This window comes from Equus przewalskii, chromosome 2 (assembly GCF_037783145.1).
Source record: "Equus przewalskii isolate Varuska chromosome 2, EquPr2, whole genome shotgun sequence".
NCBI lineage: Eukaryota > Metazoa > Chordata > Mammalia > Perissodactyla > Equidae > Equus > Equus przewalskii.
The window spans coordinates 92,810,362-92,830,539 of record NC_091832.1 but is presented as its reverse complement, the minus strand read 5'-3'; the positions used below and the strand labels follow the sequence as shown (position 1 = coordinate 92,830,539).

The 20,178-nt window shown below is 35.6% G+C and overlaps 1 protein-coding gene across 2 annotated transcripts in view; it reads right to left on the bottom strand.

The window, feature by feature from the left end:
- SLC7A11 (solute carrier family 7 member 11) overlaps positions 1-20,178 on the bottom strand; it is a 101,572-nt gene that overhangs the window by 39,624 nt on the left and 41,770 nt on the right. For both annotated transcript variants that reach the window (XM_070609061.1, XM_008517039.2), the window contains exon 6: positions 16,104-16,148. In XM_070609061.1, coding sequence (XP_070465162.1) covers positions 16,104-16,148 — 45 coding nt within the window. The remainder of the gene's footprint in view (positions 1-16,103; positions 16,149-20,178) is intronic.

The following is a 20,178-nucleotide window of genomic DNA, read 5'->3' as shown; positions in this document are numbered from 1 at the left end:
TTGAGGGAAAATCAAGAACCTATATTATGTCATGCTAAAAGAAATCTGTTCCAGATAAGTTAAAAAGCTCAATGTAAAGGGCCCTGCCCAGCGGTAAAGCGGTTAAGTTTGCACATTCCGCTACAGCGGCCTGGGGTTTGCTGGTTTGGATCCCGGGTGTGCACCTACGCACCACTTGACAAGCCATGCTGCGGCAGGCATCCCACATATAAAGTAGAGGAAGATGGGCATGGATGTTAGCTCAGGGCCAGTCTTCCTCAGCTAAAAGAGGGAGATTAGTGGCAGACGTTAGCTCAGGGCTAATCTTCCTCAAAAAAAAGAAAAAAGTTCAATGTAAAAAGAAACCAGGAAAAAACAAACAAACAGAAAATACGAGAGATTTAAATGATCTAGAGATGCAGAAAGATTTATGATATAAAGCAATATAGACAAATTTTAAAATGATTATATTTAAATTTAGTTAAATTTAAATATCTAACATTAAATTACTACATTTAAATTCAGCATTCTTAAGCAAATATAAAGAAAATTTAGTTTCATGAAAAACTGTGACAAAACTTTTGCAAACAATATAATGGATAAAGAGTTAATATCCATAATATGCAAAGAATTCTGTTGAATCACAAATATTCATGCCCCAAAATGGCAACCATATACAGCTACTAAACATGGGGGAAATACTAGGCCTCAGGTTGGTTAAAAAAATACCATTTAAAACAATGAGATGGGGGCCAGCCCCGTGGCCAAATGGTTAAAAGTTTGCACACTCCACTTTGGCAGCATGGGGTTCGTGGGTTCAGATCTGAGGTGCAGACCTACTGCACTCATCAGCCATGCTGTGGAGGCACCCCACATACAAAGCACAGGAAGACTGGCATGGATGCTAGCTCAGGGTGATTATTCCTCACAGCAAAATAAAAACAATGAGGTGTAATTTTTGCTTTTCAATTAACAAAGATTTTTGTAAATAAGGCCACTCAATGCTGATTAACTATTCACTAAGGCTATTGGGAGAGGAAATTGATATACCCACTTTGGAAAGTAACCTGGTAATACAGAAAGAGACTTCAAAAGTTCACTGCCTTTGACATAATAATTCTCTTCCAACCACCTTCCTAAGAAAATAATTGACTATATACAAAGATTTATATATTAAATGTATATCACAACATTATTATACTAAGAAAAATGGGAAACATTTTCAACGCCTAACAGGAAAATGAGTAAATATTGGTACATCTACCCAATGAAATATACTACCATTAAAAAGGACATTTACTAAGATTTTAAAGATCTAGTAAGATCTAATGAAATGACATCAAATGAAAATGCAAGATAGATCTAGATGAATAGGTAGAACTGAGCTTGAGATACAACAAATGTAGATGGCAGGGCAGGCTTCACAGTGCCTTCAAGTTGCTGGGGATACAGCAATGAATGACACAAACAGGGCCCTGGCCCTCACAGTGGAAACAGACATTAAATAAACAAGCAAATAGAATACCACGGTTATGAAGAAAAGTGCATATGTAAATGTATTTCAAATACTTTAACGTAATACATACACATACGTGTGCATGCACACACACAGAGGGGGAGAAAACAAAATACCAAAATAATAACAGTGATTACTTCTATTTGATGTGATTAAGAGATTTTAGGTAATTTTCATTTTCTTCTGCATATTTTTTTGGCATTTTAAAATTTGACCAACTACTGTTACTAAAAGAAAGAGGGGAAAGGCTACATATTGTTACTGAAATTACTATGAAAATCATAAAGTTTCACTTTACTTTTGTTGGTAAGTTACAGAATACATAGAAATTTCCCTTTCCATCACTTGTCTAAATGGATCATTTGACCACGGCTACTAAGTGGAGATTTGTGTCCCAGTCAATTAAAAATGGAATAAGCAAGTGTGTCTATTAGGAGAAATATGAGAATGAGATAATCAGGATATCTCATGCTTCTAGGTGCACCTGGATTAGAGGTGTGGCGTTGGGAGGCGGGTTTGAGAGGCGAGGGAATTCCGTCCAGGAGTTGCTATGGAAATGGCAACAACAGGAGCCGTGTTAACACTATCTGCTGGAGAACAGGAAACTCCTGCTCTGCCTCATCACAGACTTGCCTCATAAACTCCTCGGCTTGAAAAGCACCTACATAGCCAAACAAGCTTTCTCCCACCAGGCAGTTCAGAGTTCAGGTTGTGGCTTGGCATGAAGACAAACAGCTCCATGGCCCAGAGAGAAACATCACTGAGTTCAATTCATAGCTGCTTTCTCCCCACATGTGCCACTTGATTACCTCTCCTTGGCAAGAGTACACACCATTATGAGGATCAAATAGCTGAACATTTACATACATTTAAAACACATTTAACCTTTCTTCCCCCAGCCCCTGAGCAGCTACAAAACAGTATTTTAGAATCATGACATGCTCTCGCTATCTCACTCACTCATTTCTTTTGTCATTTTCTGGCTCAAAACAAAGTTAATCAAGTTTTCTTCATCAATTTCTCTTTTCCTTGCCTCAGGCCAGAGTATAAAAAGTGAGATTTTGATCGTTTGATAATATCAATACAGAAAAATTAAATATTGCCCCCCAAAGAGATATCAGAACTATTTTAAGAACCAGTATATCTGTAAAGGTGTTAGAGAAAATAAAAAGCAGTGATTTCCTTATAACATTCTACCATTTCAGCACTTCCCAATCATAAAGTTCCTGTTTTAATCTTGTAACCAAATGACCTTCAATAAACTACTTGGAATAGATTACTTAATTCAGCTAGCCCAGGACCTCTTTCATTATGTGTTTGAATAACAGCTTTAGAAAGTTGAAGGCAGGCAAATGTTAATGCTTTTACACATTTTTAAAAGCAGTTTTGTTCTATTCTCAAATGACATTTAGGTCACTTCTAATGAATACATTCTTCCCCCAGATAATTTCAAGGCTAAAATCTTGCCAGATCCATCTCTCTTAGATTTGTATTCAACAAACTAAGTGTTTAGAAAGAGAAGTAGAAAGGAATCAGGATTTTAATTTGTAAATACAGATAAATTAATCTATCTCTATAGCTTCAATTTCTTTATCTTTACCCATGAAAGGGTTGGAAAATTCGATGGCTACTTCCCCTCCAGTTCTAACATCCCAGACCTTTGTGATTTATTTTCTCTAGGTCAAGTTCATTGTGTTTTTAATTGTGACAGTGAGTTAGTCTAATAAACTAGGTCAGCCATGCCAGTGTATGAATGGAAGAAGGGAAATGGGTGGAGAACTATTAGTACACACAAATAACATGGAAATGGAGACAATTTAGAAATTTCGAGACATTATCACATCCTTTGTTATCTATCTCTGAGAGAATGACCATGACAGTAGAATGTCAGAGGGGAAAGAGAAATGGCATCATGAAAGGACAACAGTAAAGACACTTTGAAGGAAGTGGGACGCGAGATGCCTATAAAAAGCACTGGGTAATGGGCTGTCTACCAGATCCTAGAAAGAACTCTTCTTATAAAGTCATATGTTAGAATTTCTAGTCTCTTTCTCATTTTGTGTTAAATGACTATATATCACAAGATTTAGTTTTCCAAATATTATGAAATATTTGAATGTTATGCCATAGACAATTTCATGAACTATTTTCCATATAATACTGTATATCTTGCTATATAAAACAGTGGCCTTGGTATTTGATCACTGCATTCTCAATTATTATGCATCAGTAGTAATTATTATTAAGCTTTTGTTACAATAGCTCTATCAGTTCCCTATCTATAATTTTAAGAGCAAAAGAGAGAATATGAGAAAAGAGGAAAATGAGAATATGGCACACTAGTAAATAGTTAGCTGGGAAAACCATCTGATTTTTAAAAGCCATGAGTTTGGCTCCTTAGAAAACCAACAAAATAGTATATGTTTTTGAAAAACAACCTCTAGTGTCAGAGATTAGAAATTCCTAACTCTGAGACTGAGATAATTTCTGCTTCCCACAGCAAAGTGTTCCAAACAAGGGTGTCTTTTACCCTGTCATAATGGATTTCAAACCCAACACTTAAGAAATGCAGAAGAAAAGAAACAGCTTGCCCGCATTCACAAATCCTGATCTGATAGTCCCTACTGGATTACAGATGAGCTAATGACATGATATTTGATAACAATAATAAAAAATAAATGGTCTGCCATTAAATAAGTGTCTACTCTGAGCCAGGTATTGTCAGACACAGCAGTATATTATTTCTAATTCTCACAAAAACTCTGCAAGATAAGCTTTAGAATACCTCCTTAGCAGTTGGGTAAAAGAATGAATGTACATTTTTGAAAGTTATTACAAAACTCTCTCTCTCTTTTTCTTTAGGTAGGCAGCATAAAATTATCAATAAATAAATGCAATCGTAACTGGATTATTGAAAATGTCTAATGCTTAAAGTAGTAGAGCTATCAGAGAAGACACCTCTCTGCATAGGCAATTCCCTCAGAGTAAATGTCTAGACTCTTCAGAAAAATAAAGAGACACATAGTAAAAGGCTAGTATGACTAGCCTGCACCACAGAGGTCTAGAGACCATTTTATACCTTCTATAGGTATATATGATAAAAATATAAATAGAATCCAGGATTTATTGTCACACACATTACTGACCACCCTAACAAGTGTATTAATAGAAAGTGTATTCCTCCTGGTGCGCTCCACATATCACAAGACCCTGTCCTTAAGGGGTCCCCTTAGAAAACCCAGTGAATTAGACTGCACAGCTTGGATTTAACCCTAGATCTTCAGAACTAATAAGTTCCCACGAGGTTGGGTGCCAATCTGGCTTTATTCTCCCCATTTGTCCATTGAAATTTCTTACCATTTTTTGAAATAACTCAAAAAATTTTAGTTCGATCTAATCTTGCAATCATCATGAGATCTAGACACTGACCACAGAATTACTTTTTCTGTGTCTGTGCTCATGACACTTTTCTTTCTGAGACAGATCTACTGTCTAAGTTTCTATCCCTCAGCCATTGGCCCAAAACAATCTCTTCCACTTGTCAAACTAGGTACTTGTGGGTCGTCTACAACAATCAGAGAAGATACTAGGACTGAAACGAAACTCAGAATTTGCTACTCTACTACTCTTTTTCTGCAGCTGAGAAATCAGATACTCAGAGAGGATAAAGAATGTAGCTAAGGTCACAAAATTAAATATTTCCAGAACCAGAACTGGAATCCTAGTCACTTGACTCCAAGTTCAGAGCTCTTCCCACAAGACCAGCGTGAATGTCACTGCGCCTGGCAGTGCCAGCTGCCTCCCAGCCCAACTCTTGTCCTGTACTGGCATTGCTATTTTTCTCTCCTCCTTAACACACCCTTCCCCTAGACTAGCAAATGTTTGGAAGCTAGATCTTTCACACATGTTATTTGAAATATTTCCAAACTCTGACCTAGGATTTCTATTTTACCTTAAACTCTAAGTAAAGGTTTTTACTAGTATGTGGCACCCCTCCCTAATAACATTGGTTCCTATATATTCACTAACCTAAAGACAGAACCATAATATTATAGAACTAAAAGAAACTTAGGCAGAGGTCTCCCTCATTTTTTTCAACCTGAATGTCTGAAGAATTGTGGCTAAATGATAATCCCTTTTATCTCTATTTTGAGAAGTCCAATGCCTAACCAAATTCTCTTGTTTGAATATTTTTGTAATATAAATTTTACTTTGAAATGAGCTCTCTTCTCATTTAATTTAATCTCATTCGCTCTTCCATTGGCATGGAGAATAAATGACAGCATTTTTTTTCATTTTAAAAAGCCCTCTAAATTCTTGAAGAGAGTATGTGCACATTATGTTGACTCTTCTTTCTCTCTAAGCAATTTAGTCTATATCTTTGAGATGGGACAGTATGGAGATGATGATGCTATTTGCCAGAATTTTATGCCACATGATTTGGCAACTTTTCTGACTCTAGCAATGGTTCAAGTCCAGGAAGCAATGAACTTTTCAAAGATACTTACTTTGATGAAAAATAAACATATAAAAGGAGATTGAAATGTGACTGCTTGAACTACAACTCTCTTTAAACTGTATATATGTCACAAAAAGAAAATCCATTGAAACCTCCATCAGGCTCATCTTCCCCAATCACTGCTTCATATACACCAAAATTTTGCATCACACCCCATGTACCCTATTCCATTGGCTATGGGATCAAGCCCAAAATTCTTGTAATGGAAGCTAAGGCTCGCCACATCCCAGCATCCACATCTTCCTACCAGCTTGTCTTCTACTGCCCTTCACAAGCCTTTGTTTTAGACAGAGCAGTCTACACATTATTCTCTGAAATCATTAAATGATTCCACAGCTGTGGGTATGCCCATCCCATGTCAGAGATACCTTCACTTCTCTAGTCTACCTTTCTAGGTCCTAGTCTTTTTCCAACTTCCTCTTCCACAGCGAAGTTACTTCCCTAGTCAGCTATTAAACCACCTCGTATACCCATGGATCACTTCCGTTTTGCCTCCCAAAGAGACAAACTGGCATGTTGGAAGAGTATGAGCTCTGGAGCCAGACAAACACTCCATGAATCATATCAAGCATAGATTATAATCCTAATCTTCTCATGTACTAATTACATGCCATGAGAAGTTAATTCACATCTATGAGTTTCAACTTTAGCAACAGAAGAATGGAAATAATACACATTGTATTATTCAAAATAATCTAAAGTGCTACTCTGTAATCCATCTATTACTCAAATCGCAAATACTATATATATATATATATATATAAAAAATTATTATTTTTTTGTTTGGTGAGGAATATTGGCCCTGAGCTAACACCTGTTGCCAATCTTCCCCTTTTTGCTTGAGGAAGAGTGGGCCTGAGCTAACATCCATGCCAGTCTCTCTCTATTTTATATGTGGGATGCTGCCACAGCATGGCTTCATGAGTAGTGTAGGTCCACACCTGGGATCTGAATCTATGAACCAGGGCTACCAAAGTGAAGGGTGCTGAACTCAACCACTATGCCACTGGGCATGTCCCTCACAAATACTATTTATATTTTTAATAAAGACTGTGCATTTTTTAATTAGACAAAAATTCATAAAAACCATCTGGGGGTAAACTAATGCTTATGTTCTCCTATTTTGTACTAATTCAATAGTTTTTTTCCTGGAAATAAAAATAAAAATTTAAATACCTGATACCAGCCACTCAGATCAAGCCCTTGTTTGTCAGATTTCATAAAGGAGTTTCTCAGTCAGATAGTGCACCTAAAAATAGGTGACTGCAGTCGAAGTACAAATAGTCCATCCAGTATATCAGCACCACCAGCTAAAAGTGTGATGACAACAGTATGGGTGTGTGCATACAAAGATTTGGTTCAGAAGGAAAAAAAAAGTCTACTAAGAAATTCATTCTGATTATGATGCGTGAGCATATTGCCACCTGAGGGAGGTTGGAGACTATTAAATAAAAAGCAGTTCTCATCATCTTCTGAACCTTTTAACTACTAATAATTGGGTACTTTGCTGATGATGCAGAACAACTTTTCAAGCTGATTAATAGGTCATGTGTGTAGAAAAGGCACCCCCGTTCATAAAACAATTATGCTAATCCTCTAATTTTTTTCCAAAGATTATGAAATATTCTAATCTTTGAAGAATATAGGTTTTGGTTGCAGATGGTATTTGTATATTACTTGTCGAGCTCATTAACATTTTTGAATTTCACATATTTTATCCTCACAACCCCATGAGAACTATATTATAGGGATTATTACCCTCTATTTAAAAGTGGTAAGCAAAGATTCAGAAGCAATTTAGAGGTCTGGCCAAGGTCAAACAGCTAGTTAAGAGGAGACAGGATTAGAATTTTGATTTCCTGAACCAGTGCTATTTTCAAAGACTCAGTAAGTAAATATTGTTATAGTTCATAAAAGTGAAGTAAATCTTTCTGTACTAAAAAGGCTTAACTTCATTTGGTTCCTTTTAGACGTTTACATTGGTAATACAGTTTTAGATGCACCTATGCATTTCAAAAGTTGCTCATTTTCCTGAGTAGATCTATAAGCTGAGTCAATGTTTGAACACAACTAGAACAAAATGATCAAAATTATTTCAGAGCATGGCAAGTGTAAACATAATGACCTGGGTGCATCTTGTCTCTGCCCCTGATGAACAACACGGGATGTTATTCTGCTCCTGTGAGAATCTTAAACAACATTGTATCTGAAGGAATACCAGGCAGCAGGCCACAGACTAGATATGAGTGGTCTAAGACTTTTCTCACCAAGTATAACACAGAGTGTAAAATTTCTTTACGAGCCACCTTTTGGGTAAAATCATTAACTTTCAAACCCGGGCAGAGAGAAGGGTAGCTGATTTGCAGAAATGAGAATTTGGATGAGGGGAGCTAGTAAAGTGTGAACTTGAAAGCAGGAGACAATCGAATGACTGACTTATGAAGATTGTAGAAGGCATTGCTTTCAGATGAGAGGATTCCAACTCTGTAACTTCTGGTGTGTGTCATTTAATTCCTCATTTGGGTTGTGTCTATTATAGTCAAGATATTTGACCCATCCTACCTATGCCACTCAACTAACAATCTATCAAAATTTGACTACATCGTGTTCCCCACCAACAGTCTAGTTGCCATCCGTCACCGTACACACGTGCTCCTTTACCCCTTTCACCCACCCCCATCCTCCTTCCCTTCTGGTAACTAACAATCTGTACACCTGAAATTTACACAATGTTATAAATCAATATTATCTCAATAAAAAATTTGAAAACACAATAAATTTTCAATTAATGAATAAATAATACTTTTCTCATTGCAAATGAATAGCTGTAAACCAATAAATGGAAATTCTAGCACAGATATACACAAAAAACTTGAAATGATCATCGCAATTAGCAGGTTGCTAATCAACATCTGTAAGTGAAAAATACTGGGTAGCCCAGTTCAAGGAACTTATAGTCAGTTTCTCATTTTATTTTATATAAATTATACCTGTTTAAAGATATACCAGAGACTTGTGCCTCTGGTGAAAAGCTGGATTAGATAGTGTCCAAGACGCCCTTTAATTCTGAAATTCTTTGATTCTACTCATCATACTACTTGAGGTCTCTTATTTTATGGATAATTAAAGGGAACAGAAAGATAGGGTAAAATTAAATCAGCCGCAACTATTGTTCCTAAAACACAAGTTTATGATTCTAGACTCAAAATATAAACTTCGACAAAATTAAAAATAGAATTTAGAAACAACTAATATGAAAGGATGTAAAACAGTCAAAAGCATTGACCTTCAAATTTTTGCCTCATAGTAGGGTTAGAATCTTTAAAATTAAAAAAAAAAAATCTAAATGGCTTCCACAAAGCACTTGAAGGATTAATATCTGTCTTCTTTGATTACTGCCTGATAAAATATTATAATATAATCCTATAATTTCTGCACCACTTATTTGACACTTCAGCCTTACATGAACAAACTGTGTTTGAGCCAAATGTATTTTTTATGCATATGTGAAGCTGAGAAATGCAAGAATTTTGATCCCAGGGTACATCAACCACATGTTCCATTAGTGAGAAATTTTTAGACTGAGCAAAGGCAAGAAAAAGCAACTTGGTGACCTTGTTCTCTGAACATAGAATCATCTCTTCTCTGTGACAGCTGGCCAAATACTGACCTTTCATCTGCCTCAGTGGCTCGACCAGTATAATTATTTTCCTACCATGAAACATGTTTAAAAGTGGCTTTGCCAAACTTTCTATATGTATTTCCAGAAGAAATGCACAAAATAGAATGATTTCAATTTAGGTGTCAATTATTTCAACAATTAAAGAGAAGCTCTGTCACCTATTAAGATAATCCTAACAATGTTGTATTCTCATTAACACAGAGACGTCTTATTTTTCCAAAGAGATCTTTGTAAACTTGAGTAGAAATCCAATTTCACAAATTAACTTGATTAGGAGACATCATTTTTTTTTTTTAAAAGATTGGCACCTTAGCTAACAACTGTTGCCAATCTTTTTTTTTTTTTCCCCTGCTTTTTCTCCTCCAAATTCCCCCTGGTACACAGCTGTATATCCTAGTTGGAGGTCCTTCTAGTTGTGGCATGTGGAACACCCTCAACGTGGCCTGACAAGGAGTGCCATGTCCAGACGCAGGATCCGAACTGGCGAAATCCTGGGCCACCAAAACGGAACGCAAGAACTTAACCACTTGGCCAAGGGGCCGGCCCCAGGAGACATCATTTTTAAAAGACTCACTTGGCAAAATTTTTAAAAATTAATTCTGCCTAATAATTCATATTTTTCTGTATACATTTATTTATAGTGAGGTAACTTTCTGTGAAAATTAGTTTACATACCTTAAGAAGATATATCACTTGGGCATTTATAAAAGAAACTTTGGAAATATTCTAAAAATGTAGATAATATTTCTTTGTAATAAAAAAATCACAAAATATAATATTGCTGCAATCTACACATATATAGGCAAGACAGTGTATGCTATTTTCTAACAACTGTTAAGTTAGAAAGTTATAAAGCATATAAAGAGGAAGATTTGCTTTCATAGAAAACTGCATCCCTAAAATGCCAAAAGGTAAGATAAAAGACTTCAAATCAATTTTTGATGTTTCATGATGTAACTCTCCTATAACACCTTTGGGCAAGGTTTTTAGTTTTGTTTTGCTGTGTTTTTAATCAGGTTAATGGTTTTATATGTTCTATAAGCAATAGCCCTTATAAAATAGTATAATATTCTTAATAAATGCCTTTATTCTGGCTTAATACAAGTCAACAAGGAATGAAACACACATATACTAAGAATTTAAAATGGCAACATTGGAACTGAATGCAAATGAACCTTTGTGGACCATTTGTGGACCAGTCTGATGGATCACACTGCCTTAAATGTCTTTGGGCATTTTTCCCAAACTGAGTTTCTCTTCTTCTAAGTTATCATTGTTACAAGGTGTGATGACTTTCAGGCATCAATTAATATAAATTGGAAGCAGGCAAACTATTAATTAAACATGACACTGGTTATTTAAACCTTCTATTAAAGTTGATTATTCAGAGCACGTTGATAGCCTGCTCTTCAAAAATGACTGATGATATCAAGCTTTACTGACTTCCTCTAAGTCTACTATTTCCAACTCTTCAGAACAGAGGGAATAAATGAAGTGAGAAGAACACTGGAACAAGTCTAATAGACAAACCGAATAATCTCCAAGCCCCAAGGTCAAAGTAAAGCAATTCATTTTTTGGCTTCCATCAACACAAGACATGATTTATCAATCTAAGAGCAGGATTACAAACATTATACATCTCAATGATACGTTCTTTGCACTGTGTAACTTTTTGAACAATGATAGATTGCACAGTCACCACAAAAGTAATGTCGTAAGGCAATACTCATTATATGTGAAAATTTAAAACCTTCCATTTTTAATAACCAATGGGCACATTAGCAATCATTACTACTACACATTTCATTTTGGGGGAAAATAACGTTTTAAAATTCACATATTCCTTAGGATTCTGTCACCTTCATGGTCCAAATTTTGGACATTCCATGCTTCTCAAAATATTGTTCTTGTTGGAGCTAGCCAGCATGCAAGAGATAATTATTAAATACAAAATTTTTATATTCTTACAACATTTCAATGATAATTACTGTATTTTCACATGAAAATGATAAATGCCTTTTAAAGGATCAATACTTCCATAGATGTAAAGCTACCCTCAGAGAAGAAAACATTACAAGGAAGACTATGGGAACCGTTTTTAACATTATAAATGTAATCACGTAACAAGAATTTTGCCCAAAATTTTAGGCTTACTGCTTTACAAGCTTTAAAGAGAAGGTGAGATAGAAGAAAGAAGTCATGAGCCAGTTATTCTGATTCTGTTAATCTCCCAGTTTCTCTCTCACTTGTTACACTTAAGGAACAGTTCTATAAGTCAGCCTCAAATAGCAGTTCAGAAATTATTCCATAGTGTAATGTTAGATAATTCGAAAGATTTCCACTGAAATTAAATTATACGTAAAGAGTAGTCAATTGTGATGATGAAACTTTATTCTACATTCTATGCGTTTTAAATCACATCGCTATTTTCAGTGTTCTAAATTAGTGACCACTTTTTCTATTAGTCACAATTTTAGGTAAATTTTATGGCCTAGGTGGAGGAGGATAGGAAAAGGTGTTGTATCTTTAATTGATGATTCATTTCACCAGTTGCCAGAAAGTTGCACGTTGCAGCACACCTGGACACATGCGCCAGTGACTGATTGGGAAACACATTTATCTTGGCATGTCACAAAGGAGGTGGAATTATAATTATTCTTCCTTATAACTATAGGTATTTTGGAGCTGTGTCTACCCACAAAATAATACAAATTACACATCTGGACTAGGTCCACAGAATTTCACCATCTGTTCTCTATACTCAACCGTAAATATTTCCCAAAGCATTCTCTGTGTTTGAACAATAAGATTTAGTTTTGAAAGACCTGGGCTGATTGTCAACATAGCACGGAAATGTTATTTTTAAAATTAAGACATTGAATAAATTGCTCAAAACCTTGGATTTGTTTGGTTAATAAATACATAATACAAATTTAAACTTTACTTTCCATTAAGAGGATTCTCTGTGGATTTCTCATAGTCTGATTTTAAAAAATAAATGTGTTGGCTTAGTTTTACACAGAATCCTCCATGCAAATATTGAATGTCTGAGTGCCTAGCATGAAAGAACGAAATGTGTCAGAGGTTTCTTTCCTCAACTTAAGTCTTTGCTGTTACTCATTATCTTGACCTCAAAAATCCAGAGATTTGGACTTTCTCTCTCCTGAGAAGTTCCTTAGTTTAAGATCTTACAATATTATATCAAATTGAAAGTACTCCAGGAATATTTAATAAAGTTTGCAGAATCATAATTCCCAGGAAATGAAAATACTTCATCTAACGTAACCAGTGATAATAACCTTAGTCTAAATCAGTTTTGATAGTCACTTTTAAATTATTATAAAACTCTTATACCTTACATTTTTCCTTTAAAATACAAGTTTACTTTCTCTAAATAAAAAAATTCAATGAAATCGATACACAAGAATGGAGAGATTGTAAAATGCATATTCAGTTTCCATAATGAAAGTTTAGAGAACAGGCTTCAACACAATGTGAAATAATTCACATTTCTTTCAAAAACACTGAAGAAAGATAATTGATTAGGATATTGAAACTAGGAAACACTTAGGTGAATAACATTTTACCTTGTTCCTAAAATAAGGGTACAACAATAGTAAAAACCAAACAGTTTCAGGGAGATTAAAAAATGACAGTCACTACTCTAAGTACTTTACACACATTGACTAATTACCACAACCCAGTGAGGTAAGTGCTATTACTATTCTCATTTCTTGAGATGAGGAAATTTCTCTGTAAGAAAAAAACACTGAATCCAAACATCACTCTTCTTTAGTATTTGTATATACTGAATCACAGACATTATTAATGTGTGAAACTAAAACCATTAAATTAAGAAACAGAGGGAGAGAGAGAATTCTTGACTGGCATACCACTCTGGTAGAATATATCAGGAATTCAGGTCAGGATAATAATGGTGGAAATAGTTTAAAGATATGATTAATATACACACTATTGTATATATGCAAACAAAAATTTTTGCTTACACTGTTAAATAACATTAAAAGAAAATGTGAACTATATATATAATGTACCCTATAAGGAATGTTATGTTATAGGTCATAGCCACAAACCTACATTTTGCCATTTTTTCATAAGAAATATACTCTGATATTAGATTTTAGTAATTAGTCTCTTTAAAATGTTTTTAGACTAAAAAGAGAGAGTCATAATCCATAGTAATCTCTTCCACACAACGGAAATTCAATAAATATTTTATATAAAATCTAGTAAGAGCCATCTTTCCTGTGTTGCTACCTACACACTAATTATTCTCAAAAACAATTAAAAAGACAGGCCAACCTATTACCTCTGTCATCAATGGCTTTAGAGTCATAAGGTAGCTTATAATTTCATAAGGTAGCTAGAAAGAACTAGTTCCTAGAAATGTATAAACTCTACCACAATTCCATTTATAAATAAGACAATATTGTCATAAATTTGCCATATTTCTCAATAAAATATCTTTTCATATGTTTAAATTACACACTGATTTTCATAACCGTTGAATTAGATAATGTGAAAGATCATTTTAACCTCAGTTACTGGTTTGTGTGTTCAAAACTCTGACAACTCTGGGGGCCGGTCCAGTGGCACAGGTTTGGATCCAGGGTGCAGACCTACACACTGCTTGTCAAGCCATGCTGTGGTGGGCATCCCACATATAAAGTAGAAGAAGGTGGGCATTGATGTTAGCTCCGGGCCAGTCTTCCTCAGCAAAAAGAGGAGGATTGGCTAATCTTCCTCAAAAAAAAAAACTCTGACAACTCTTGGTATGTGGCCAGATCTAATCAGTTTACTATCTCCCAATATACTTGATGTCAGAATTTCTTAGTCTATCTTAATTTGAATTGTCAACCCTTAAGCATATTCTCCAACGTCCAGGCTATTTTATACTATTGTACTTGTCGTCCCCTTTCTTGGACGTTTTTCTCCCTTTTTTTCCTCTCTCTCTCTATCTCTGTATCTCCATTTCTATCTCTATCTCCCTCGCTGTCATATTTACCTAGGGAATAGCTGCTCATCATTTGAGACTCTATATAAACAACATCACCTTAGATAGACTTAAGTATTTCCTCCTTCTCTCTGTTAAACTGAGTAAATAAACTATTATGGTACCAACCACACCATGTTACATTTATTTGTTTACACATTTGACTCATTGAATAGACAATAGACTCCTGATCACAAAAGTCTTATTCATCATCTAGGACGTTCATAGCACAATGGTTGAAATATGGTAGATGCACAATAAAAGTCAGGTGAATTAAATAACTTTATAATTCTGTCGATATCTTACACCATACTTCTTAAAATTTCCCTTTTCTGTCCATAGAATGTGTTGTTTTCCTATACAAAGTAAAATGTTTACACACAAATCATAAAAATAATTCATTTTTCTAAGTTAGTCTATTTTAGAAACATATATGTAAATCATCATCAAATCATCTAATCATCAAAAGTATTACCTTAAAACAAAAATTAAAAGCAATCATCTAGCTGCCGAAATTTACAAGTTTCTATAATAACCTAAAGTTATTTCTAGGCTTTCATAGCTAATTATTCATTAATTACATTATTCTCTTTAACTGCATAGTTATGAAAAAACTCATGTAAATTATTAGAAATAATCAACTTTTGGAGTTCGTGTCTTATGGAACACTTGTGGGTAGCTAACAGTCCACGTTAAGTTGTATGTATATCTTTTCATGAGATAGGTTACCAAAAATGCAACTTTATTCTTCTGCTTTCAGATTATCAGATATTCAGTATTAAATGTAGAGTATATAATATAGTTATTTACATGTAATTTATGATAAATCAAATAAATTGTATCTGCTTAAGAGAATGATGATGATGATGATGATAAAGTTGATTAGCTCATGCTGAATTCATTCTTTAGGTCTATTTTTTCAACTATGTAACTTTACAATTTTTTATTGTTGTTAGTTCCAGCAAGTCAACTCTGACTCCTGATGACCCCCGTACAGCAGAGTAGAATGCTGCCTGGTCTTTTTGCAACATCCTCTCATCATCTGACACTCTATCAGGAATTGTTCTGCTGCTATTCAAAGGATTTTTCATGGTCAATTTTTTTGGAAGTTGGTGGCCAGGTCCTTCTTCCTAGTCTGGAACTTCACTCAAACCTGTCCACCATGGGTGACCCTACTGGTATTTGAAATACTAGTGGCATAGCTTTCAGCATCACAGCAACACGCAGCCTCCACAGTATGACAACCGACAGACGGGTGGTATGGTTCCCTGACTGGGAAACAACCCTGGGCCATGGTGGCAAGAGTGCCAAATCTTAACCACTAGACCACCAGGACTGGCTAATTTTACATTTTATGCTTTATAAATATTTCAGAGTAAATGTGATTACTTACTTTTCAGGATTTTCCACTTCTTCAGTAAGAAAGTTGAGATAAAACCTAAAAAGATATAAATGAATTACAAACTATTAATACATTTTGTCCAAAGTTTCAAATTTTAAATATTTAAAATCAAACTCAAAATTATGAAAACTTTGTAAAAAAAATTATAGTAAGATGAAAATCTCCAACAACCAAAAGCTCCTACAAATCATTTTTCTGTTAAACCACATTATGGAGTTATTTTCTATTTCTTAACATTCTTTTCTTTTTGAGGAAGATTAGCCATGAGCTAAAATCTGCTGCCAATCCTCCTCCTTTTTTGCTGAGGAAAATTGGCCCTGAGCTAACATCCGTGCCCACCTTCCTCTACTTTATCTGTTGGATGCCTGCCACAGCATGGCTTGATGAGCGGTGCACAGGTCCGCACCCGGGATCCGAACCGGGGAACCCTGGGCCACCGAAGCAGACCCTGCAAACTTAACCGCTGTGCCACCAGGCCAGCCCCTCTTAACGTATTTTTACAAGTGTAACATATGAACAGTAAAGTGTACAGATCTTAATGCATAGCTTGATGAATTTTTACACATTTATATACCTATGTATCCAACGACAAGATCAAGAAATAAAACATTTCTAGCACCCTAGAAGGTTCCCTCATGGCCCTTTCCAGTCAATACTATCCCTCCCACCTTCCTGTAAAGGCAACCACTATTCTGACTTTTATCACCATAGATGAGTTCTGCTTGTTTCATCACAATAGACTAATATTTTCTTGTATAACTATTACACAATATTTATTCTTTGGTGTCTGGCTGGACTTTATGTTTCTGATTCTTATCCAGGTTACTATATGTAGCAATAATTCATTATTCTTTATTGTTTCTTTTCATTGTATGAATGTAACGCTATACATTCTACTATTGATGGACATTTGGATTACTTCTAATTTATAGCTCTTATGAATATAGATACCATAAATAAGCTCATACATGTCCATTTGGGAACCATGCAATCATTTCTCTTGGGCATACACTCAGAATACGATCACTGGATCATAGGGTAGATGTATGTTTACTGCCAAACTATTTTCTACCATTTTTGTGTTCCCACCAGCAATATATGAGATTATCATGTGTCAGTCACTGGGGGAATGAAAGTGGAAAATCCATAGTCTCTTATCAAGGAGCTCATAGTTTATAGGATGGTCTAGAGAATAATGTGATACAGGCTGGGAAACAATGCTGGAGCAGGCACAGGGCACCAGGGGAACCAGGGGTGAGGTCTAACCCAGTCTGGCAGAGGCACCACCCAAATTGAGTCTTTAAAAATGCTTAATACTTAGCCTTGGTGAAGTGGTGTAAGGACTTTCCAGACTAAGTATAGACCATGAGCACGGGGGAGTGGGAGAGTGGTTACACACAGGGGTAGGAGCAACAGTTTAGCATTCTGCAGCACAAGCTGTGGCAGGGGCAGTGAGAAGAGAATTTTACTACAAGATGGCCTTTGGCTTCTGGGAGTCCAGATTTTAGTCATGGTGACAGGTCAATCGAAACTTATAGGGCAACAGAAGTATGACAATAACATTTCCCAGTTTTAGGGAACTGGCTTTCTAGATATAAACACAGAGGGCAAATAGGAACCAAAAATGGGATAAAAGTTAATAAATTCTCAGTTCACATTTCTTCCTCTCAATTCACTGTTTTCCAATATGCATTCCATCCGAATAGTCTCAAGTCACGAGACTATGAAGTTGCTATTACTCTTTTTTGTATATTTAGGCAGCTAATTTTAGAAACACTGTTAGTCATTACACCGTAAGTTGATAACTAAAGAGCAGAACATTTTGAATATTTCCCAAATCCTGAACACTTTCTGGGTCGCTTACATGACAAGAAGCATTCTAGGCACACAATATTTCACTTTCAATTTCCATAGGATTACAAATATTACCCTAAAGTCATGGCCCTAGAAAAATTCAGATTCCTTTCCTTTCCTTTGTGACTCTACTTATCCCGCCCGGGAATACTTAACCCCTTGCACTGTTGATTTCTTTTTCTAATCTAAAGGGACTGCTGGATACCCTTATAGTTCCCTCTCAAGGTTCCAAGATGTAAGATTGAGACAGACTCCAATCTCAAATAAGCACACATAGACAACTGGGTGGTAAAGATGGGAAAACGCAGGGATCATGATGGGGGAGAGCTAACCGTACGAAGACAATGCCCTTTCTACCTCTTCACTTTATAGGCTTAGGAAATTTCCACAAAATAAAAAAATCATATTTTCCATATACTCTTTTCTCTTATTATTCCTTACAAGGTAAAATAGCCATTATGTAGGTACAGAGAAACACAAGTCTATAGGTACAAATTCTCTATAATCCAAACCAAACGGCTGGAATATTAGCCCATCAGCCTTTAATATACCTTAGGTATCTCATAACTTACAAAACAACGGTGAGAAAACCTGTCTTATTCCATCTTTATAAAAACCTCATCTAAATTCATAAATAGGCAGTTGGTCTTTATGGTTGTTATAAACAGGACAACTGGCCCAAAATGGAGTTGCCAAAATGCTAAGCCACCCACCAAACTGAAACTTAATTATAGTTTCGGCTCTCCCAGAAATGGAATCTTAAACCAATCAGGAATCGCCTGATCACTGCTAGTTAGGTAATCTGCCTACTAGACTCCTGCCATCCCCTAAATGAAAGTAGCCTTGCCATACCTGCTTTTTTGCCTAGTATAACTTCTTTGTTCCCAGTCCCTTCTGCCTATGAAAGTCTTTCATTTTGTATAGCCCCTCAGGGCTACTTTCTAGTGGATGCTGCCTGAGTTAAATCAATTTTTGCTTAAATAAACTCTGGAAAATTTTGATATGCCTCAGTTTACCTTTTAACAAGGTTAAGGTGTCTAATATTTTAAAAACTATGCTTTAAGTAGAAACATTTGAACAGTCAAAAGAACAGGAACAATAAAGGTGATCTAAAAAGTTAGCAATAAAAGATTTTTTTTTAATGACTAGAAGGTAAGTTTCTAAACATAGAGGTTGTAGTTACACCAGGAAGGCAAGCAACAATCAATACTTATATCTAGAATATTCACTCTTAGGGATTTGATGTGTTTGTTATAAGCCTGAGGCAATGAGAAGTACATGAAGAAAATGCAAAAAAAGCCAAAACACAAAACCAACCCTCCACCCCTACCCCACTCTGCCAAAAAACAAAAACAACAAACAAAACACACACACTAAGAAATATTTCCAGCCTTCTCATGTCAAAAATAGCCTGTTCCTTCTTAACAGTTGTTTTAGAAACTGGTGTTTTCCAACAATGTTAAAGCAAGAAAGGAAATATTTATGAAAGAGAACACAATTTCAAATATTTGCCATAGCTCTAGGGAAAAGGAAAGGGCTTGGGGCGGGGTGGGAGGTGGGAAGGAGAAAGCTTCTTATTTTGGTCCAAACATTCACATCCTGTGGGAAATAGATCTTTATGCTCTCCCAGTCTTCAGCAATGAGTCCAGAACATCCTCATGGCTTTACATCTTCTCAAGGTGTCTAGAGAACGCTCACAAGATCTATTGTTCAGCTTTTCCATGATTGTGTATAAAAGACATCCCAAAGCTGGCAATGCATTCCAGTACCCAACTATGTGAATTATTTTAAAAAGAAGCTTATTCTTCAGATTAGATTTGACACAATGGTACAAAATAACCCCAGCTTTAGAAAAACTAAATCCACTGAGGATAGGATTTAAAAGGGAGAAAAAAGACACCAAGAAACTATTTTCTATCACACAATTAAAAAAAAAAATCCCACCAAGCAATATTTAACTTTGGATCTGGATATGGGACTGAAATTGGTTGAGTTCCCCCGGGCCACAAAGGAGACTAGCAGACGTATTTCTCTGAATGCAGACATTGGCAGTAATATTAAAGTTGTTCTGACCCAACTCTGTGACCTGGCCTGGGTTAATGATTTCTTTCCTTCTAATCATGCTTGTGTGAAGGAGTTCTCATCATTCTAAAAAGGTTCTGCACTCCTTATAGCCAAAAGCCTACCCTATTCAGATTCAAGGTTTGGCAGG